Source organism: Myotis myotis, unplaced genomic scaffold (assembly GCF_014108235.1).
Source record: "Myotis myotis isolate mMyoMyo1 unplaced genomic scaffold, mMyoMyo1.p scaffold_m19_p_18, whole genome shotgun sequence".
In the NCBI taxonomy this organism is placed as follows: domain Eukaryota; kingdom Metazoa; phylum Chordata; class Mammalia; order Chiroptera; family Vespertilionidae; genus Myotis; species Myotis myotis.
The window spans coordinates 29117437-29139961 of record NW_023416322.1 but is presented as its reverse complement, the minus strand read 5'-3'; the positions used below and the strand labels follow the sequence as shown (position 1 = coordinate 29139961).

At 49.8% G+C, this 22525-nt stretch overlaps 3 protein-coding genes across 3 annotated transcripts; 1 reads left to right on the top strand and 2 right to left on the bottom strand.

The window, feature by feature from the left end:
* Positions 1 to 207: 207 nt before the first annotated feature.
* SLC39A1 (solute carrier family 39 member 1) lies at positions 208 to 4075 on the bottom strand. The gene is made up of 4 exons (XM_036342850.1): positions 3943 to 4075; positions 3075 to 3291; positions 2782 to 2912; positions 208 to 1642 (listed from the first exon to the last, which is right to left on the bottom strand). The coding sequence occupies exons 2-4, from the start codon at positions 3259 to 3261 to the stop codon at positions 986 to 988; spliced, it is 975 nt and encodes a 324-aa protein (XP_036198743.1). The 5' UTR covers positions 3262 to 3291; positions 3943 to 4075; the 3' UTR covers positions 208 to 985.
* A 5077-nt stretch (positions 4076 to 9152) lies between these two features.
* CREB3L4 (cAMP responsive element binding protein 3 like 4) lies at positions 9153 to 15722 on the top strand. The gene is made up of 10 exons (XM_036343457.1): positions 9153 to 9474; positions 9650 to 9821; positions 10311 to 10557; positions 10703 to 10824; positions 12689 to 12781; positions 12911 to 13017; positions 13143 to 13211; positions 13315 to 13399; positions 13571 to 13667; positions 13819 to 15722. Exons 2-10 carry the CDS (start codon positions 9651 to 9653, stop codon positions 14010 to 14012), a joined length of 1185 nt encoding a protein of 394 aa, XP_036199350.1. The 5' UTR covers positions 9153 to 9474; position 9650; the 3' UTR covers positions 14013 to 15722.
* JTB (jumping translocation breakpoint) lies at positions 14414 to 17321 on the bottom strand. Its single transcript, XM_036343456.1, has 5 exons — positions 16945 to 17321; positions 16757 to 16794; positions 16480 to 16562; positions 15124 to 15203; positions 14414 to 14742 (listed from the first exon to the last, which is right to left on the bottom strand). The coding sequence occupies exons 1-5, from the start codon at positions 17025 to 17027 to the stop codon at positions 14586 to 14588; spliced, it is 441 nt and encodes a 146-aa protein (XP_036199349.1). The 5' UTR covers positions 17028 to 17321; the 3' UTR covers positions 14414 to 14585.
* Positions 17322 to 22525: the final 5204 nt, after the last annotated feature.

Sequence of the window (22525 nt, the reverse complement as noted above, 5' to 3'; positions counted from 1 at the left end):
CACCCCTTTCCCAATACAAAAGAATCAGATTCCATACAGAAGTAGAGAAACATCTTTTATTTGGGGAACATGTCCCAAAACAGATCAGTAAGTAAAATAGAGTCTAGAGAATATGGCCCTGTGCCCAGCCCTACCCCCCCCCCCCCAATAACCCTGGGGGTGAACATTCCCCACCCCCCCTTGGGCTCCTATGGTATAAAAGTTTTGGCAGCTCAATGTTTATCATCTGTGGCATATGGGGCACCATATATCCATGTTCAGTATTCCTAGAGTGCAGCAATGGTAGGGCCCTCGGATCTACCAACCCTCCCTCCACCCCAACTCAACAAACATTTCTGCCCCACCCCAGAATCTGGGACTAAAATAAGGAGCAAGAGGACGACCCCTTCACTGAGGTGCTGAGCAGGGCTCAGTACATCACTGTGCTTTGAGAAAAAGGGAGGGCATTTTATTTGGCACTTTAAAAATAGAGTGAGCAGAACTGGAGAAGCCAGAGAAGGTACCAATACTGGCAGGAAGAGGCCACTTGGCACTAGTGTCTTGGGAGAAGGAAAGGAGACAGGTGTGAGAGTAGGAGCTAAGAAAATTAGGAGGGATCTACTCCAAATGACAGGGGGATGAAATGGGCTAGAAGCAAGAGAACTGCTGACTCTGGGCCTGTGTTCTCTCTACTTCCATCCCAAAGCCTCCCCAGTGTCAGTCTGTCCCTGTGTAGTGTCTGCCCAATTCTAGCGTGCAATGTCTTCCCTAATACTAATGTCTCTTGATCATGTCTCTAGTGACTTGATCATGCCTTGTCCCTTGAGCCTGGGGACCAGACTTTTGTCTACCCACTTCTTTCCCATTGGTCAAATTGTCCCAAAAGCTCCACCCTCACCTCTCAGAGAACTCTCTGGACCTCAATACTTCCCTTCCCCATTCCTGAGGAGGGGAGGTGGGTCAAGGGCACCTGGTACCCAATCTCCCCCGCCCCTCTTGGAGCCTCCTAGACTTGGATGAAGAGTAGGCCAGTAAGTAGGGCAAAGCCTGATAGGAGCAGAATGACCTTGAGGATCCTCTGGTCAGCAGTGGCCAGCTCCTGGGGCAGGATTTCCAAGAAAGTGATATAGAAAAAGGTGCCAGCTGCCATGCCCTCCAGCACAGACTGGGCCAGCTGGTGCAGTGGGCCGGCTGACTCTGCCAGAGCTGCGCCCAGCCCAATGCCCAGAGGTGTCATGCATGAGAAGAGAATGCCGCAGCCAGCCACCACCCTTGCTCGCAGGTGGCTCTGCAGCAGCCTCAGGGACAAGCTGACGGCCAGAATACCCTTATGGAGCAGCAAAGCCAGACACAGCTCCATGGCCCGGGCCCGGTCTCGCTGTAGTCCCACCGCCAGCCCCTCGAACACCGAATGCAGAGCCAGGGAGAAGACCAGTACACAGGCACGCAGGGCTGAGGGAGCTGCCAGAACTCCACTTGCCTGTGGGAGGCCTTGCCCATCATGCCAGTGCTGTGGCCCACCATTCACTGTTCCCAGCAGCGCCCTTGTCTCCTCTCGAGGTGGTGGCAGCGACTGCTCCTTGTAAGCGAGCGTGATCTGCTCCATCACCAGGACCAGGAAGAAGCCCATGGCCAGGATAAACTCTTGTAGGGGAAACTGAAGCTGTGGGCAGAGAAGGCAACAAGGAGTTTAAGAGACAGACCAAGTATGGGGAACATGAGTCAGGTGCAGAGTCCAATGAAGTCCCAGGCACAGAGATGGGGGGGGGGGTCCACACAGACACATGGCCCCTCTTGGTCACACAGATACAGAGTCACTTGGTGACACAGACACAGAATGACACACAATCACACAGATCCTGGTGTCACAGTGTTACATGTAAACAAGATTTTCCAGCTTTGGCACTATAAACATTTGGGACTACATAATTCTTTGTTGTGGAGAGCTGTCCTGTGCACAGCCTCCCTAGTCTCTAACCATTAGATGTCAGCAGCAGCACAACGCCCTCCCTCCCTAAGCTGTGACAACCAAAGTGTCCCTGGACGTTATCAAAAGTTTTTTGGGGGAGGGGCAAAAGCACTCCCAATTCAGAGTCACTGAATGACATTAGTGTAGACATATACAAAGTGTCACATGTAAGCACACAGAGTCCCACATTCTCCCGCCTTCCCAAATGCTCACACAGAGCCGCACACTGTTGCAGGAACATTCAGGCTTAAGTCACAGGGAGAAACAGGTCACTCAGTCAGACACACAGATTCTGCCCAGTGTTACTTCCTCATTCTTAGGGAAATAGAGGAAGAGCCCAGGGTGCCATCCTCGCACCCTCCCCCCTCCCCTGCAACTGTCTCAGTTTTTCCCATGAGACTTTCCTACGCTTTGGAATTATCTTCCCCAGAGCCTACTTATTTGGGCCCTTTTGGTCAGCAACACCAAGCACCTGGGATTGCCTCCCAAGCCTGTACAGACCTCTTTCTCCAACCCCTCAGGGAAGTGGTGAGGGAGTGAAGATCATTCTTGGAATGCTGTTAACTTCCCAGAGGCTGAACTGAGAAACCCACAGAGTAGGTCATATACCGGGTAACAAGGCTCCTCACACTGCTCCAAAGGGTCACATAGGGACTGGGGGGAACCCCCAAGAGAAGTTACGCCCCATAACTAAGAACCACAATTCACAGGTTCACATCCAAGTGCCTTCCACACAGTCGCAGAGTAACACAGGAACAGATCCATACATGCCAGCTCTCCTAGAGGCATGCAACTCACACACACAGCCTCACACGCAGGCAGCCGGTGCTCACCGTCACGTGCAGGGCTGCCAGGGCCTCGTCTATGGCAGACAGGTAGTCGGGCAGCAGGTCCAGGAGACAGGTGGCCAGAAACACACCCCCGGCAAAGCAGCTTACCAGGCTCAGGACTTTCTGGCGGAAGGCTGGGCAGGAGTGAAGGCCGAAGGGAATGAGCAAGGGAACCCCCTCCAGGCCCAACCCAAGCATCGGTCGCTCTCCCCTTCCCCTCCTTAAGCCACCGTCCTCGGCCCCAGAGCCTTCCCCACCCCAAGCATCCGCGGCAGCAAGGACAAGGAGCGCCTTACCTGAGGCTTCGGGGCTGGCTCCCGGTCGGCGTAGCACACAGATGGGCACCAGACTGCAGATGAGCGTGAGCACCAGCAGGAGCACCAGGGCCCCCAACTTCACCTCCAGGCCCACAGGCAGTGGGGGAGCCGAGGCCACTGCCTCTGGGCGCCACACCAGGAGCTCTGGTTCTCCCCAGGGCCCCATGGTGGCCGGCTGCTCCAGTGACTCTCAGACCTAGGAAGAGCGCGCGGGGGGGAATGGTCATGTCAGGGGCGCCGGGGAGGCAGAGCGCAGCTCCCGGGGCCGGCGCTTTCTGACCTTCCCGTGTGACTCATCCCCTCCTGCAGGGGCACAGTCCTCCTTCCCCTTGGTCCCTTCCCAGTGACTATCCAGGGGCCCAGCAAGGGGGAAACGGGGGCACGAGGACTGTGCAGCCATCTCCTTGCGCTTTCGCCTGCAGCTCCCAGAGAACGGGGGAGCCGGGGCCCTGGAAGAAAAGTGGAGGCCAGGCCCCTTGGTGGAAGGAACGGAGGAGCCGAGCGGGGTTCGGGGCTGTGCAGAGATGTCGCACGGGTAGCTCCGTGGACCCCCAGAAAGAACAAGGAGAGCCCGGCTGCCGGACGGCTCTCCCGCTCCCGTTCCCCCGGCGCCATGCCCCCGAAGACGGACAGAGGCCACTTTAAGCCACAGGCCCTCGGGGTCTGGGGTCCCGGGACGGGCTGGCACAACCACCGAGGGCGGTGTCTGAAGTCCCGGCTGCGGGAGGCGGGGTCCCTGGCCGCCAGCGTTCCGGAAAGCCCAAGTGTGTGAGAACCCGAACTCCAGCTCCCAGGCCCCGGCCGGGGCGGCCCACGGGAATCCCACCCCCAGGAAAGCCGCGCTCACCTCGCGAGGGTCTCACTCCATGGCCCCCGCCGGGTTCCGGCCTCCGGTCGGGAATTCCCGCCTCCCCCAGCGCTCCGCTCACCCTCCACCCCCACAGCCGCCGCGTACCAGCCCCCGCCGCCAATGACTGCTCCTGGGGGGCGGGACCAGGCCGGGAGTGACGGGCCTAGGGCCAATCAGAGACGGGCAGCGGGAGCTGGGTGGAGGCGGAGACCGGGGGAAATGTGCCGGAGCCTGGGAAGGAGCTGGAGGGAAGGTCGAGGGGCTGAGGGCCCGGGCTGCTGCGCTGGAATTCTGATGGGCGGAAGCCGGCTGCTCAGCAGAGGCTTTGGTCTTTTGGACGTTCTAAAAGAGAATGCTAGAAACCTCGCGGACATGGCTGATGTCCCATACGCACCCCGCAGGCCCTGGTCCTCCGCCTTACTCCTCTGAGTATGACTGCCTGGTCTTGGACCCCTTCGGTGCACCCCGGCGCCAAAGGGGAAGCCTTACCTTCTTAGTGTGGCGGGCAGTTAGACGTGAGCAGAGCAGGAGGATGGGCCAGGTACAGAGGGTCACCAGGGCCCAACCCTGTTTGCTCAGTGGATAGAGCGTTGGCCCAGACTGAAGGGTCCTGGGTTCGATTCCAGCCAAGGGCACGAACCTCAGTTGCAGGGTAGATCCCCCCTCCCCCCTCCCTGACCAAGCGGGAGGGAACCAATCCATGTCTCTAACACCGATGTTTCTCTCCACCCTCCCCCCCCCCCCCAACACACACACACTCTCTCTAAAAATCAATGCAAAAATATCCTGGGGTGAGGAGTAAAACAAAAGGTTACCAGGATGGAAAGCTCCAGGTGCCTAGCAATGGATAATTAAGTGTAGGGTGGACCTCGCCTCGTGCCTTTCCCTTCCTTAGCATATCACTGGTCGTGCGGTATGGATCCCTTGACCTTTCCTCCTAGAGATAACATCTGGGCCTCAGTTCTATTTCAGCTCTAGGTCCAGATAAGCCAGCGGTTCTCAACCTGTGGGTGGAGACCCCTTTGGCGGTCGAACGACCCTTTCACAGGAGTCACCTAAGACCATCCTGCATATCAGATGTTTACATTACAATTCATAACAATAGCAACATTATAGTTATGAAGTAGCAATGAAAATAATTTTATGGTTGGGTCACCACATGTGGGACTGTATTTAAAGGGCCAGAAGGTTGAGAACCACTGAATAAGCAACAAAACTAGCCACAGGGGACTTCAGGCGCAGCTACATTGACTAATGACCCCCCACCCCCTTGTTGGCCAATCAATCAGTGGAGACCACAACCCTGAAAGGACACACCTGGAAAACTACTGAATATTTTATTAAGATCTTTCCCTGGGACCACCCCTAAAATCTCCTTCCTTAAGACCCGCAGGCCAAAACCAGTTTGGCTCAGTGGATAGAGCGTCGGCCTGCGGACTGAGGGGTCCCGGGTTCGATTCCGGTCGGGGGCATGTACCTGGGTTGCGGGCACATTCCCAATAGGAGATGTGCAGGAGGCAGCTGATCGATGTTTCTCTCTCATGGATGTTTCTAACTCTCTCTGTCTCTCTCCCTTCCTCTCTGTAAAAAATCAATAAAAAAATATATTTTAAAAAAAAAAGACCCGCAGGATGGAGGACTGTGCACGCACTCTCCCTCCCCAGAACATGCCCATGACTTTCCCTTTCCAGCCCCTTCTTCATCCCCCCAAGCTTCCTCACTCCCAAGCTCCAAGGGCCCTAACTTTACCTCTAGAGCTTGTTTGCTAAATCCATTTCTTCTAGGAATTACTTTTTCTACCTCTGTAATTTACCCAAATGTTCCCTTGCAGTTTGGGTCTTACTATATCCTCTTGGCCCACATCCTTGTGCTATCAGAATCCTCTTCTAGCCTCATGAGAGAGAAGGGGACAAAGCAAAATAAAGAAGGGGCTCAGCCTATTCTTCTTTGCAAAGGTGAAAAGGCCTGATTGTGTTAGGACTATAGGACAATATAATGGCCATTTGTAAACTTCCTGCCACAGGAGACAAAGGCCAGGAAAAGCTTTCTGGACACCAGGAATCAGACCATATAAGGAACTGAAACTGTCCTAAAAACACGTGAGCACACACCTGCATTCCATCTCCTTCCAAGCCACCGACTCAGTCCCCAAGTCCACTGACGACAAAAGTTTCCTGCCAGCGACTACATAGAAGGATGAAACTGCAGCTCCTGGGTGCTGCCATCATCGACCCAATGTCCCCTTGGCTCAGTGCTGTGCAGCCCTTCCCTTTGGGTATCCCATCCCTCATCCCCTTTTCCTAAATAAAATCATTTTTTCTTTATCCACCATCTGAGATGGTTATTTAGCCTGCAATGACCGACAGAAGGGACCAAGTGATGCCTTTGGAAATGAAAGCCAGCAACTTCCTTAAGAAAAGGGGGAATGTGCGGACTTCTTTATTATTCAATGCAGCTGGGCCTGATGCCCCCTGTGGCTAGTTTTGTTGCTTATCTGGACCTGGAGCGGAAATACAACTGAGGCCCAGATGTTATCTCTAGGGAGGAAAGGTCAGGGGATCCAAACCGCAATATATATATATATATATATATATATATATATATATATATATTTTCCTGGACACCAGGAATCAGACCATATAAGGAACTGAAACTGTCCTAACAACACCTGAGCACACACCTGCATTCCATGTGCCTTCCAAGCCACCGACTCAGCCCCCAAGTCCACTGACGACAAAAGTTTCCTGCCAGCGACTACATATAAGGATGAAACTCCAGGTACATATATATTGATTTCAGAGAGAAAGGAAGAGGAAAGAGAGATAGAAACATGAATGATGAAAAAGTCATTGATCATTGGGGGAAAAGGAGACATATGTAAAACTTTAGACAATAAATAAATAAATAAAATCATTGATCAGCTGCCTCCTGCATGCCCCCTACTGGGGATCGAGCCTGCAACCTGGGCATGTGCCCTGGACTGGAATTGAATCAGGGGCCCTTCAGCCCACAGGCCCACGCTCTATCCACTGAGCCAAACCAGATAGGACTGTGAGGACTTCTTGAGGGATGTAGTCTAGGAGGAAGGAATCATATAGACTCTAAGATCAGGATGTAAATGAAATGGGGTACTAGTGTCTCATCATTTATAATAATTATCATTACTCTTCCAAGCTCTTAATTAAAATGACTATTAGAAGCTACTCCAGATTGTTTGAGGGAATATTATGCACACTATGGTTTGTTTATGGCAAATTATGCTTTTAAGGTTATTGGTAATTAGTAATATTAAGAAAGAATCATGGACTGGGAGTTAGGACACCTAGGTACTAGTTCCAGCTCCACCTGAATTTGGTGTGTGATTTCCCTCTTGGGAGCTTGATACATCTGGTGGAAGAGAGAAGGTAGACTAGCAGATGATGCCAGAGGTTCCTTTCAGTTGTAACATTAGTGGAAGCTGACTATATTTTCCACTAATTATCTCTGCACATGCAGCGGGGAGGAAACCCTTTGAAAGCTCTCTTGCTCTGGGAAAAATCTAAGCAGGGACATTTCTGTTTTCCTTGGAGCTCTGCATCAACCTAGGAACCTGCTTTGTCTTTTCATTACTTGAGCAAGATGCAGGATGAGCAGGCAAAGACACGGGGGAAATTTGAGAAAGTTCCAGCAAGGTAGTTTAGTGTAGTGCAAGGAATATGGGCTCAGGCGCCTAAAATTTGGTTAAACTACTTACAGAGTAATCTTGAGAAAGTTCCTGAATTACCCAGTAAATAGGTCCTGTTCCTGTCTTTACCTTCAGCCCACTCAAATGTTCACGATAATACCAGTTTGAATTCCAGATCCACACCCCAAACTTTCCTGTTTTTATCCGACGTATTATTAGGGAGGCAGGCAAATGAAAATACCTATATCACTATAGCCTCATTATTTTATTTAAAATGAATTCCTGCCGAACCGGTTTGGCTCAGTGGATAGAGCGTCGGCCTGCGGACTAAAGGGTCCCGGGTTCGATTCCGGTCAAGGGCATGTACCTGGGTTGCAGGCACATCCCCAGTAGGAGATGTGCAGGAGGCAGCTGATCGATGTTTCTCTCTCATCGATGTTTCTAACTCTCTATCTCTCTCCCTTCCTCTCTGTAAAAAATCAATAAAATATATTAAAAAAATAAAAATAAAAATAAAATAAAATGAATTCCTGCCCTGGACGGGTAGCTCAATTAGAGCGTCATCCCCATATGCCAAAGTTGTGGGTTCAGTCCTCAGTCAGGGCACACACACAAGAATCAAGCCATGAATGCATAAATAAATGGAACAACAAATTGCTGTTTCTCTCCCTCCGTTAGTCAACAGTCCCTGTGTGTATGTATAACTGCCGTTCTTCATCAGTAGCAGAATGCACTGATTACGGATTTCGACACCGCGCGATTGCGCGACTTCCCGCCGACTGAGCAAAACTCTGTCACTCGGGCTAACAGGATATTTTCTCCCTGCCTGGATAATAACCTGGGTTTACGAGTCACGTGACAAGCCAACCCGAACCAAGCCGCTCCCCACATTCCCGCAACTTTTGCCCTTCCCTACAATTCATCTCCAGGCGTTCACCCGGACCTGCAGAACCCAGGCCCCACGGGACCAATAAATGCTCCGGCCCCATTTTCTCTTGGACAGACAATTCTGGCCAGTTACGGCGGCGCCGGCGCCCAGACGGTAATCCCATTGGCTCAGTGCTCTGCCCATCAAAACCGCTACGTCTTCGGCTTCCAATCAGACTCAAGCGTGGATGAGCGCCACAGGGTGGAGGAGGGGAATCCCCTGTAAATCTTGGCAATCCAGTGGACTCTCCCGCCTTTGTTTTCAACCCTGCCTTGTTCACCTTCTTATAAAAGTGACGGCCGGAGAACAGGCACTCGGACATCCTGTGCTGCAGTCACAGCCATCTCTGTGCTGCCCTGAGGAGCCTCCTCAGGAAGATTTGCTATTGCTAGGAGACACTGAGGCAGAAAGGGCGAGGCTGACTATGTTGGTCTCAGGTCACGTTTGTGGACGCTCAGCCTCTGAACCAGGGGTCCTCAAACTACGGCCCGCGGGCCACATGCAAATACAAATATTGTATTTGTTCCTGTCTTATTTTTTTACTTCAAAATAAGATATGTGCAGTGTGCATAGGAATTTGTTCATAGATTTTTTTTAAACTATAGTCCGGCCCTCCAATAGTCTGAGGGACAGTGAACTGGCCCCCTGTTTAGAAAGTTTGAGGACCCCTGCCTGAAGTCTCTGCTCCCAGATTCAGCGCCTCTACCGTGGCTCCCGACTAGGTGCAACCCACTTTCCTAGTGTAAGGCTGGGGGCGGGGTTTGGCTGGGCCGGTCCAGGATGCAAGATCCTGGAGGGAAGAAAAGGTGTACTGTTTGGGGTGATCAGCGGGCTGGGCTGGCTTGGCAGGGCTAGGATCTTCAGAACAGGTAATGACCCGGAGGCCTGCTCGTCTGAACCATAGATAGAAGGACAAGGCGAGATCTCCAGGTAACAGGTGAGGGGGCTGCATAGGTGAGGAAAGGGAATAAATGGAAGAGCAAGAGGAACCAGAAGCTGTGTGTGTGTGTGTGTGTGTGTGTGTGGTGGGGGGGATGGGGGGACGGGGGCGGGAATGGGGGGAGCAGCCATCATCGTCCTGCAACACTCCCACCCAACACGCCTCCCTGCAGGATGGATTTTGGAACCCCTGACCTGCTGGATGTGTGGCTGGAGCCCCCAGATGATGTCTTAACAGGACCCTTCCTGGAGCTGGGACTCCACTGTCCACCTCCCGAAGTCCCAGTGACTATGCTACAAGAACAGGGGCTGCAAGGCTGGGAGTCCAGTGGGGCCCATGCCTGTGTGAGTATGATGAATGGAAGCGGGGGTGGTTTGAAACACAACTCTGGCCGAAACCGGTTTGGCTCAGTGGATGGAGCGTCGGCCTGTGGACTGGGGGGTCCCGGGTTCGATTCCGGTCAAGGGCATGTACCTGGGCTGCGGGCACATCCCCAGTGGGAGATGTGCAGGAGGCGGCTGATCGATGTTTCTCTCCCATCGATGTTTCTAACTCTCTATCTCTCTCCCTTCCTCTCTGTAAAAAATCAATAAAATATATTTAAAAAAAAAAAAAAAAAGAAAGAAACACAACTCTGATAAGAAGCCCAAGAGACTTCAGCCTACACTTGGAAAGTGGTCTGAGACAGTACCCCTAGAGTAGAGATAAACTGTAATTATCCCCATGTCCAAGGACAGAAAGGACTGAAACTGAAGCATGAAGGATCTAGGTTTGATGTCAGAAGGACTAACAGAATTCTTCCCTGTATACATACACGCCCTCTTCTGATGTAGGGCCTTCAAGAGAGTGAGCCTGAAGATTTCCCGAAGCTTTTCATTGATCCCAATGAAGTGTACTGCTCAGAAGCATCTCCTGGCAGTGACAGTGGAATCTCTGAGCACCCTGGTCGTCGAGACAGTCCCCCTGTCCCCCAGGCACCCAGTTCTCCTGCCCTCTATGAAGTTGTTTATGAGACAGAGGCCCTGGAGAAGATGCAGGAGGAAGCTGGGCCAGCGGTGGGCTTCATCTCCATTCAGCTAGGTCAGTAGTGTTATGTGGGAAGGGGACAATCCAGCCCTGGCGCTGGAGTTAAGGCGTTTCCCCGACCTGTGCCTCTACCCAGGCCCTCCTGCCAGCAGGGTGTACCTTCCATCTTGTTCCTCCCAGCCACCTGTACTTTCCTTAGATCAGTGGAGCCCACCTTTTATGACGCCTGATGCCTGCATGGTCAGCAACGTGCCCCTTGATGCTCATGCCCACATCCTGCCCAGAGCAGGCACTGTAAACCCAGTGCTTCCTGCCACCCTGGTGAGTCTTGGGGTTGGCCTAATCCATCCCCCCTGATACACACACATATATCCACACAGATTGGGATAAGGGAGGGGGAAACTGATGCTGAACTCTGTCTTTGCCCTAATGTTTTTGGCATCAGGCCTGAAAGCCAGGGAGACGTGGGCAATTAATTAATTTTTATTGATTTGAGAGAGAGAAACATCGATTTGTTGTTCCACTTATTTATACTTTCATGGCTGGTTTTTGTATGTATGTGCCCTGACTAGAGATTGAACCTGCAACCTTGGCATATAGGGACAAAGCTCGAACCAACTGAGCTATAGGGCAGACTTGGGCAATTTAAAAGCAGGAAAGGATAAGTGAGACAGAAACACTTGGGAGTAAGGCGATGATGACTCAGTTAGGAAAAGGTGGGGTGAGAGAATCCAGGGATAGGGCTCAAGAGAAAGGCCAAACCTTGTGTTCATTGTTTGCTTAGCTATTGTCTCAAGTCTTGGGTCAGGACTCAGAAATGGGACAGGCCACCTGGGAAAATTGAACTGGTTACTGGGCACAGGGTGTAAGGGAAACAACTGCATTTATGTTTCCACTGGAACAATTGTCTAGCACGCACCCACTGCATGGGGTGGCGGGGGAGTAACACAGTAGATAACTTCCCAAGGCTACCTGGTCTGCTTCCTCCAGGGGGTGAGGAGGGGAACCTGCCTTTATCCTGGAAAGAACTTGTTGCATGCAAAAGGCAGGGAACAGGTTCTAGCCGCCCTGCAAATCTGTGGTTGAAGCTGGACCAGCAGCCAAGCCAAGCATCTTAAAATCTTAGGTTGAGGGACCTTAAAAAGTTTGATACGTCTAAATTTGACTGTGCATCAAAACAGTGGGGAATTTGTGGGTTTGTTTTTTAATATTTTTAAAATATTTTTATTGATTTGAGAGAGGAAGGGAGAGGGAGAGAAATAGAAACATCAATGATGAGAGAGAATCATTGATTGGTTGCCTCCGGCACATCCCCTACTGGGGATCAAGCCTGCAACCTGGGCATGTGCCCTTGGCTGGAATCAAACCCAGGACCCTACAGTCAGCAGGCTGATGCTCTATCCACTGAGTCAAACCAGCTAGGGCGGTTGTTTTTTAAATAAAACTTTCTAGGCCTCATTCTCACAGATTTTGACTAGGTGGATTGGGAGGGACACCTTTCTAATATAGTTCCACCAAATAGTCACAGGCACAAGAAGGGAGCATCAGAAAAAGGCAGAGACAGAAGGAATGGTTCAGTTAAAAGCCAAAGGCTATCAGGGCAAAAGCAACGCAAATTCCTAAGACACAAAGGAAAGCACAAATTTTTCAAAAGGTAATTGGAAAGGCAAGTCATTCAGTTGATAGACTCACATTAACCAGACACTACTCTCCCCACATACCTTTTTTCTTTAGGTCTTTGTCTGACAGGGGACAGAGCTTTAGTCTGAAAAGAGGGGATCAGACCCTAGGGGAGAATGGGCCACTGCCCCAGGGAGCTCACTGTGATTGACAGGTGACTGGATAACACACTCTGCCAAACAGGAACAGCTAAAAGCGAATCGTTTGCCTGCTGGAAGATTGGGCAAACCCGACCTTAGTGAGCTACTCCACATTCTCTTCAAATACTCCTGTTTGGGGAGATGTGGATCAGAGACTGCGGTCAAAGGATATGACAAAACCAACTCTTCTCTCCCATCTTCTCTCAGGAGGTCCCCTGAATTAAAGTCCCTGCCCTCACTTCATTTCATGGTTAGCTATTCCTCAGTGCAAATGGAAAACCCTATAGAAGGCATGCACGGGGAGCAGCCTGGGTGCCAAAAATGGGATGACCCTCTCCCCACTCTCATCTTCTGTGCCCCACCAGCTACCCTGTCAAGCCTTGTTCCTGACAGATGAGGAGAAGCATCTGCTGGGGCAGGAAGGGATTTCCCTGCCCTCTCACCTGCCCCTCACCAAGGTAACATGCTTCCCAAAAGGGTATCCCAACCCAGTGGCCCACCATGGCTCTGAACAGCCAGGATCACGGGGGAGAGTTGGGGCACTGGGGTAAGTTAAGGGCCCAGGACTGATACACCTTGGGGCCCAGACAGAGGAGAGGGTCCTCAAGAAGGTCAGGAGGAAAATCCGTAACAAGCAGTCAGCTCAGGACAGTCGGCGGAGGAAGAAAGAATACATCGAGGGACTGGAGAGCAAGTATGTTTGAACTCACATGTCTGGCTTCTGGTGGGCCAGGCCCGAGTCCTCTTCCTGACCAAGGGAGGTAAGGCCAGGGACGCACATAATGGAAGAACCCTGTCTTGCCTTTCCACACTCCTTAGGGTAGCTGCCTGTTCTGCACAGAACCAGCAACTACAGAAAAAAATCCAGGAGCTGGAGAGGCACAACATGTGAGTGAAAGCATCGTGTGCATGTTCGAGGAGGTATGCAACACAGGGGCACCATTCTTGGACCCTACTTCCCAGATCTAACTCATCCTTCCTCCTTTCCCAGGTCCCTGGTGACTCAACTCCGCCAGCTGCAGATGCTCATTACTCAAACTTCCAACAAAGCTGCCCAGACCAGCACTTGTGTTCTGGTACCATTAGTCTACTTCCCATCTCCCCCCACTTCCACCACCTGACACACGTCCGTCCTGATACCCCTACTCCCAAGCCATAGGAATCTTCCCATCCCTGATGGCTCCAACTGCCCTCTATTCACGTACTTTATTGTCCCCACAGCCCAAGTGTCTTCTGCTTCCTCCCAGATCCTTCTTTTTTCCCTGGCTCTCATCATCCTGCCCAGTTTCAGCCCCTTTCGAGGTCCACCAGAAGCTGGGTCTGAGGATTACCAGCCTCATGGAGGTGAGAGGCAAGGGCAGGGAAGGACTTTTGACCTGGTGAGCAAGTGGGGTGTTCTCCAGGTAGTTAAGAGGTGGGAGGGAGGGCCTGTCCTGTCTAGGAATTCCCACCCAAGGGAGCACTCTACTACTGCCCTTTTTCCTTCACCCCACAGTGATTTCCAGAAATATCCTGATTCACAAGGACGCAACAAAAAATTGGGAGACCCCAGAGGTAGAGTCCAGATTGGGAGAGCCACCTGGGATCAAGAGTGCAAATGGCTCAACAACGACGCTGCTTGAGAAGACGGGAGGGAAGACAGGCCCCCGCGGGCTCCTTAGAACTGTGCTGCATGCAGATGAGATGTGAGCGGGAGCACTTCCTAGCCCACCCCTCAGTCACATGAGGAACCCAGGGCTCTCCACTCTGCTTTCCCCTGGGATTCCCACTCGGGGTTCTTTGGCCTCAGGATTACATCAGGATGCCCTAGATGCCTGTACCCTGAGGCCATCTGTCTGTGTGAGGTGGCACCACAAATACTTTTATTATGTATCTGTGATTTTATTTCTTCTTTGGATGTAGGGTTGAGGAAAACAGACGTTTTTGCTAATGAAATAAACGTTTTTTGCTGAAATTTTATTCCAGTTTTAAATAAGTAGTAGAAGGGGGGAAGATAGGTACTTGATAAAGTGGGGCCTAAAGTTGCCACCCCAGTTCCCTCTCTGCCTTCATATCTTCCTGCCCCAAACCAAATCACAATAGAGAAGGAAACTATTTTACTCTTTTTATTCTGCTCATTGATGATCTAGACGAGGAAGACGGAAGGGGTTTTGTTTGTTTGTTCCTCCCACTCCCCAAAATACTAGGGGCACAAATAAGTCCATTCTATTTTCTCTGTTGGAGGTGGGGTCTTTAAGACCCATATACAAGGGTAGAAGGTAGCTATATGGATTCGATTTGCTTCCGGACCTTTTCCAGGGCCCTTCTGTCCAGTTGTCGCTGGCGAATGATGACAAGGCAAGCGAAGACCAAGGCTACACCGATGACAGTCCCTTCAAATTTCCAGAATAAGTGTTGTTCCATCAGCGCCGAGCGACAGCTGAGGGTAGGAAGAAACAGTTATTCCCAGGGAAGGCCAGACAGCCTCTCCCTCTAGCCTCCCTCTGCTTCAGCCTAACCAAGACACAACATCTGAGGGGAAAAGAGAAAACCAAAGTCAGTCTACTGTGCTCACACTGCACAAACCCCATGCAGATATACCAACTTATTCTCTGGTGAGGCAGGCAGAGCAGGTATTAAACAATTTTAGTAATGAGAAGAAATGGCCATAAATATAGAAGTCATTTGGTTCCAAATCCCTTCCTCTTTCCAATGTGCCATACTACCTCCAGACCAAGAGGAAGAGGTGGGACTATCTACCTAAGGTCACAGGAGCAAAGGAGGTGATCTAGGAGGTTTCCAGAGGAGAAACAGCACTTGCCTTTTGAACCCATTCCTCTTAGATAAGCTGCATGTGATTTTCTCCACATACCCTGTGGAGCCACATTCAGGGGTGGTTTTCTGCCGGGAGAAAAGGACCAAAGCACACGTTAGGAAGGGGCCAGAGGAGAAGCAGGCCGGCTGCTATTCAGAATGGGCAGGTGCCCAAGCGCTACGGCTCAGAACCGGGAGGTAACTCGCGAAGAGTTCTAATGGGGATGGTGGACGCGGTGGCTGCACGATTAGGAATATGTGTTAGAAAGAATATTTCAAAAGCGATCGTCTGTCTAGGAGAGGCGTGGACAGGTCCCAGAGTCTACTGGATTCAAAATGAACAGGACACGGTTATTAACTCAAAGTTGCCATTAGCCTGGAAAGAAAAGGGGACATTTACAGGGGAAGACAAGTTCATATGTGGACATATACAAGGAAAAAGATAAAAGACAATGAAAGGCATACTCAGGAAGACTTAGGGGCTGTGGTGGAAGCGTGAGAGAAGCCAGTTTCATTTGCAAGTATCTCTGAGCTCGCTGAGTAGACACCATGAGCAAAGCTCACCCCCTGAGGTAAAAACATTTATGGAGCCCTAACCGGTTTGGCTCAGTGGATAGAGCGTCAGCCTGCGGACTGAAGGGTCTCAGGTTCGATTCTGGTCAAGGGCATGTACCTTGGTTGCGGGCACAAACCCAGTAGGGGGTGTGCAGGAGGCAGCTGATCGATGTTTCTAACTCTCTATCCCTCTCCCTTCCTCGCTGTAAAAAATCAATAAAAGATATTTTTTTAAAAACATGTATGGACAAGAAGTTATCGTTGAAACTAAATGGCGGCTGCCCGGCCGGTGTGGCTGGGTTGGAGCGTCATCCCATACACACAAAGGAGGCAGGCTCCATTCCGGGCCAGGGCACATACCCAGATTTCAGGTTCCACGTCACATCAAGGCTTCTCTCTCTCCCTCCTCTGCTCTCTAAAATCAATACCTTGGGTGAGTATTAAAAATAAAGGAAAAACAAAATAAACGGTAGCAGACATGTCCAAGGAATAGTGCCAGGATTTGACCCCTTTGTGACTCTTGTGATGGATGAATGTGTGGAGATGGCAACAGCGGGCACCAGGACCCTATTGGGATGGTGGTCACACAGGAATCGGTGCCATGTCAGAAGCCCGGGCACGGACGTGAAGAACGGCTGTGTTCCTCGGAGAAATCAACTTGCCTGCACCTGTTTTTCTACAATATTAAAGCCAAGTCTTGGACGTTTTCCTATTGCACTTTTGTTAAATGAGCTTTCGCATTGGTCAAGATATAAAACGATGTAGGGACTGATCAGATGTGAGAAAAGGGGGGGGAGCAGATACTCACAGCCTGGAAAGTAGAACACGGAGTACACTCTTCTGCCACCACGAACTCCTCCGCCATCCAGCACGGCAAGCCCGAGGTGCTCACTAAAGGGGAGAAAGGCAGCCCCAAATCTCACTCGGAAAACACTCCCCCAAAGGTGCTGCCCATCCCACCTCCCAGCACCCTGACGCCCTCGGTCCGCACGGGGCGCCCTGGGCCACCTGTGCTCTCGGTGCGTGGGAGGAAGTCAGGACAGAAACCCCGGGGGCGCCGGGCTCCCTCCCGGACCATCACCCACCTGACAGCTTCTCCTCCCGCACCGGGGCCTCTGCTTGGCTGCGGGGGACAGGGGGGAAGGGGCAGACGTCAGAAGCCAGAAAACAGGGAACCCCCCACCGCGCGGTCGCGGGGCGCAGTCTCCCCCACCCCGAGGGCAGGGGCTATAGCCCGTCTCCCGCTCCCCCTCCCCCGGCGCCCAGCCCTCACCAGAGCTTTAAGGTGAACGCGCAGAGCAGCCAGCAGAGGCGGCGGCCCGGGGGGAGGCCACGCCTCCCCGCCCCCGCAGGCATGGAGCGCTCCGGGTCGCCGCCGGGACGAGGAGGCTGCTTCCCTGGGCTCGCGCCGCCGTCAGAGCGCCGAGGCGCCGCCGACCCCGCAGCGCTCCGGGAAGTTCCAGGTCAGAACTGCGAAATGCTGGGGCAGCCTCGGATCAAAGGCTCTACTGGGAGGTGCCCATGGCCCGGACGAGAAGAGCCAATACGTCCAATACGCAGGGCGGGACGGCCCTAGCCGCCCCTCGCCTCCACTTCGGCTCCCAGCGCGGCCATCTTGCCCAGTGAAGTCTCCTAGGTGTGGGCCCGGTTTCCCTGAGCGGGGCGGGGCGGGGCGGGGCGGCGCAGGCGCGGGCGCGCGCGTTGCTTGCTGGGCCTTGTAGTCTCGCAGGGTTGGTGGCGCCGCGGGCAGCTCCCGGAATAGAATGTCACTGCGTTCGTGCTGCGCACCGTGGCATTCTGGTCCTGGTAGTCTTTGGTGGGAATGGAGGAAATGGCGGCGAGGCTGTATTCTCGGTTCCTGGCTCCCTGCCTGGCCTGTCGCTTGTTTACCCATCTGGGCTAGATGAGCAGCGAGACGTAAAAAAGAACCATACGTCGTACTCAGGACTTTGCACTTTCCTTAAAACCCTGGGAGTTACCATTAAAATTCAGCCTTTCTGACACTCCTACCTGTCTCATTCTTCCTGCCCAGTATGGTCAAAGGGAGAAGCTGGGTTGGCCTCTCCCTGCCACTGGGCCCCCACTCAGCTCTACTCAGATGTCACCTCCTCTCATGTTCAAAGATCCCCAGAACTGGCCCTTGAATAACCGCATCAAATGTTCTCAGCTCTCCCTTGCTCCTACATAATCCGCAATAAAAAAGAGCGGAAGAGCTGAAGTTCCAGCAAGTGTTCAGTCTAGCTAGGTTGGGGTGCTTATTAGCTACATGACTTTAGCACTGTATCTGGCTCTCGGTGTTCTGTTAAAAGGAAATGCAAACGTGCGTTTTCTTTGTTTGTTTGTTTTTGAGATGCAAATAAAATGTGTAAATACTTATTCCCCTCTATATTGCCTCACATTTCTGTCATACTTTTTAAAAGGTATGTTTTTATTGATTTCAGAGAGAGGAAAGAAGAGGGAGAGAAACAATGATGAGAGATGCCTCCTGCATGCCCCCTGAATGGGGACGTGCCCTGAAACCTGGGCATGTGCCCTGACGAAGAATAAAAAATTAAGATACTTAGGAATAAAGTAAACCAAGAAGGTAAAAGACTTGTACTTGGAAAATCACAGGATGTTGAAAAAAAGAGACAGAGGAAGATAGAAACAAGTGGAAGAATATACCATGTTCTTGGATTGGTAGAATTAACATCATTAAAATGTCCATACTACCCAAAGCAATCTATAGATTCAATGCAATCCCTATTAAAATACCAGTAGTATATTTCACAGATCAAGAACAAATACTAAAAAATATATATATGAAACCAAAAAAGACCCCAAATAAGCCACAGCAATCTTGAGAAAGAAGAACAAAATTGGAGGGATCACCAATACCAGATATCAAGTTATACGCAAACCACTATAATCAAAACAGCATAATACTAGCACAAGAACAGGCATATACACCAATGGAACAGAACAGAGACCCCAGAAACCCACCTGAGCCATTACACTCAATTAATATTTGACAAAGGAGGTAAGAGCACACAGTTGAAATCAAGACAGTCTCTTCAATAAATGGTGTTGGGAAAATTGGACAGATACAAGCAAAAAACAAAAAAAGAAACTAGACCACTAACTTACACCATACACAAGAATAAACTCAAAATGGATAAAAGTCTTAAGCATGTCATGAAACACTAAAAATCCTAGAAGAAACCATAGGCAGCAAAATCTCAGACATCTCCGTAGCAATATGTTTGCGGATACATCTCCTAGGGCAAGGGAAAAAACTAAGGAGAAATGAACAAATGCAATTACTTAAAAAGCTTCTGCACAGCAAAAGAAACCATCAACAAAATGAAAAGGGAGCCCACTGTATGGGAGAACATATTTGGCAATGATACATCTGATAAAGGGTTAATATCCAAAACATATAAGGAACTCATACAATTTAACAAAAAGACAAACAATAAAAATATTCCCAGCTGACCTGGCTCAATGGTTGAGCATCAACCTTTAAACCAGGAGATCACTGTTCGATTCCTGGTCAGGGCACATGCCCAAGTTGCAGGCTCGATGCCCAGTAGGGGGTGTGCAGGAGGTAGCTGATCAATGATTCTCTCTCATCATTGATGTTTCTATTTCTCCCTCGCCCTTCCTGTCTGAAATCAATAAAAATATATGTTTAAAAAATGGGCAAAGAATCTAAATAGACACTTCTCCAAAATGAATATACAAATGGCCAAGAGACATATGAAGAAATGTTCAAAGTCACCAATCATCAGAGAGATGCAAATTAAAACAACAATGAGGTATCACCTCACACCAGTCAGAATGGCTGTCATCAACAAATCAACAAATTGCCCTAGCTGGTTTGGCTCAGTGGATAGAGCGTTGGCCTGTAGACTGAAGGGTCCCAGGTTCCATTCCAGTCGAGAGCACATGCCTAGTTGCAAGCTCAATCCCCAGTAGGGGGTGTGCAGGAGGCAGCCAATCCATGATCTGCTCTCATCATTGATGTTTCTCTCCCTCTCCCTTCCTCTCTGAAGTCAATAAAAATAAATAAATAATTTTTTAAAAGATCAATGGAAACTTATCCTCAGGTGAGGATTAACAAGAAACAAAACAAATCAACAAATGATAAATGCTGGTGAGGATGTGGAGAAAAGGGAACCCTAGTACACTGCTGATGGGAATGTAGACTGGTGCAGCCATCATGGAAAACAGTATGCAGTTTCCTTCAAAAAATTAAATATGGCACTACCATTTGATCCAGTGATCTCAATTCTAGGAAACCCAAAATATCAACCAGAAAAAATGTATGCACCCCTATGTTCATAGCAGCACAATTTATAATAGCTAAGATATGGAAACAGCCCAAGTGTCCATTAGCAGATGAGTGGATAAAAAAGTTGTGGTACAGCCCTAACCGGTTTGGCTCAGTGGATACAGCGTTGGCCTGCAGACCGAAAGGTCCCAGGTTTGATTCCAGTCAAGGGCATGTACCTTGGTAGCGGGCATATCCCCAGTAGGGGGTGTGCAGGAGGCAGCTGATCCATGTTTCTCTCTCATCGATGTTTCTAACTCTCTATCCCTCTCCCTTCCTCTCTGTAATAAAATATATCAAAAACACCAATTTTCAAAGGGCAATAAATGTAATAAATAAATACATACATAAAGAAACTACCCAACTGAATAAATGTACATATTAAAAAAAAAAAAAAGCCGTGGTACATTTACACCACGGAATACTATGCAGCAGTAAAAAAGAGGGATCTCTTACCCTTTGAGACAGCATGGAGGGACCTGGAGAGTATTATGCTGAGCAAAATAAGCCAGTCAGAGAAAGACAAGTATCACATGATCTCACTCATATGTGGAATAATAACGAACAAAAAAACTGATGAACAAAATAGATCCGGAGATATAGAAGCATGGAACAGACTGGAATCTCAGAGGGAAGGCGGGAAGGGAGGGTGGGTGGAAAGAGATCAACCAAAGAACTTGTATGCAGATATGCATAACCCATGAACACAGACAATAGGGTGGTGAAGGCCGGAGGGGGGGCGGGGAAGAGGCCAATGGGTGGGGGAGGGAAGGGGTAATATATATAACTTTCAACAAAAAAATTTAAAAAAAAAAGGCTTGTTTCCATACTTTTTTTCCTTGTTAACTCTGCTCTACATTCTCCTTCCCCAACAAGTCTTTCTAGCCTAGTCACCACAGCTGCTCCCCTCCCCCACAGCCCTAAAAGCTAATACTTTATTTTGGAATGAACAGTATATATGATGCTACACCCCATAAATTTTGTCTTCCCGTCAGACTTAAAGCTGGCTTCTCAAAAGCAGGAACTGTCAGACTATGGAAAGATCATTGGGTGAGAGTTGGAAAAAAACACACACAAAAAACAAAACCTGGTGAGGGCTGAGCTTTAATTTTGTTTGTGACTGTTTTTCCTTTAAGTTATTTGTATGTGTCAAGAGTTGTATGTTACAGAAAGTAGAGTGTGGGTTTTCCCCCCAGTAGTTTTTAGCTATAATAAAAGTTTGTGCTGAAGTCTCGTATTGTTATCCTTGCCCAGTCCTATCATGTTTCATGACTAGCTGTGAGACCTTGTAAGATTTCACTTCCAGTAGCCATACCAAGCATCTCAATAAGGTCTCTACACTGAAACTACATTTTAAAAATACCTGAGGTATGATGAAGATGTCAACAGTCTTTCTGGGATTCTGAAAATGCCAAGGCTTTCCTTATCTTGAGCAAATTAAACTAGCTCGCAGCTGACAACTGAGCTCAAACATAAGCCACAGAGGACATTACCCCATCGAAGCTTGGATATTTAATACATTTATCAAATTAATTTCTAAGTTCTTCTCCCAGTACTATCAGACTTCTTTCTTTTCTTTTTGTAATCCTCCCCAAGGATATTTTTTCATTGATTTTTAGAGAGTGGAAGAGAGAGGGAAAGAGAGAGGAATATTGATGTGAGAGAAACACATTGATTGCCTCCTGCATGTGCCCCCAGAAGGGCCCGGGCCAGGGAGGAGCCTGCAGCCAGGGTACCTGCCCTTTACCGGAATCGAACCCGGGACCCTTCGGTCCGCAGGCCCAAGTTCTATTCACTAAACCAAACCGGCTGAGGCAGACTTTCCTGAGTGCTGTCTTTCACCAACAGAAATAGTTGCACAAAGAAGGCTTTGCTGCTGCCTCCAGATTGTATGTCCACTTTTATACTGCGGGCTGTGGATTTCCTTTAGTTTTTATTTATTTATTTATTTAAAAAATATGTTTTTATTGATTTCAGAGAGGAAGAGAGAGAGATAGAAACATCAATGGTGAGAGAGTATCATTGATCGGCTGCCTCCTGCACGCCCCACACTGGGGATGGAGCCCGTAACCCCAGCCTGTGCCCTGACTGGGAATCGAACTGTGACCTCCTGGTTCATAGATCGATGCTCAACCACTGAGCCACACTGGCTGGGTGGGCTTGTGGATTTCTTAAACGCCTTGAACATCATATCCGAGAATAAAAAAGCTTCTAATAGTATTCTGTCCTAACCAAATCTGACATTTTAATTGTCCTGATAAAAGATCAATTCTGTGAGATAATTTCACTGTTTAAAAAAAATATTGTGTGTACCCTGGCTGGTTTGACTCAGTGGATCGATCATCGGCCTGAGGACTGAAAGGTCTTGGGTTCAATTCCGGTCAAGGGCACATACTCGGGGGGTTGTGGGCTCGGTCCCCAGTAGGGGGTGTGCAGGAGGCAGCCGATCGATGATTCTCTCATCATTGGGGTGTCTATCTCTCTCTCCCTCTCCCTTCCTCTCCCTTCCTCTCTGAAATCAATAAAAATATATTTTTAAAAA

Excerpts from the sequence above, each read along its gene's own strand:
- SLC39A1 (XM_036342850.1), bottom strand. The coding sequence starts at position 3,261 with ATGGGGCCCTGGGGAGAACCAGAGCTCCTGGTGTGGCGCCCAGAGGCA. Across the intron at positions 2,913-3,074 it reads AGCCAGCCCCGAAGCCTCAG|CCTTCCGCCAGAAAGTCCTG; the intron begins GTAAGGCGCTCC and ends ACTCCTGCCCAG. Across the intron at positions 1,643-2,781 it reads TGGCAGCCCTGCACGTGACG|CTTCAGTTTCCCCTACAAGA; the intron begins GTGAGCACCGGC and ends CTCTGCCCACAG.
- JTB (XM_036343456.1), bottom strand. The coding sequence starts at position 17,027 with ATGCCTGCGGGGGCGGGGAGGCGTGGCCTCCCCCCGGGCCGCCGCCTC. Across the intron at positions 16,563-16,756 it reads GCGGGAGGAGAAGCTGTCAG|TGAGCACCTCGGGCTTGCCG; the intron begins GTGGGTGATGGT and ends TCTCCCCTTTAG. Across the intron at positions 15,204-16,479 it reads CGTGTTCTACTTTCCAGGCT|AAAACCACCCCTGAATGTGG; the intron begins GTGAGTATCTGC and ends TTCTCCCGGCAG.
- CREB3L4 (XM_036343457.1), top strand. The coding sequence starts at position 9,651 with ATGGATTTTGGAACCCCTGACCTGCTGGATGTGTGGCTGGAGCCCCCA. Across the intron at positions 9,822-10,310 it reads CCAGTGGGGCCCATGCCTGT|GGCCTTCAAGAGAGTGAGCC; the intron begins GTGAGTATGATG and ends CTTCTGATGTAG. Across the intron at positions 13,668-13,818 it reads GGATTACCAGCCTCATGGAG|TGATTTCCAGAAATATCCTG; the intron begins GTGAGAGGCAAG and ends TTCACCCCACAG.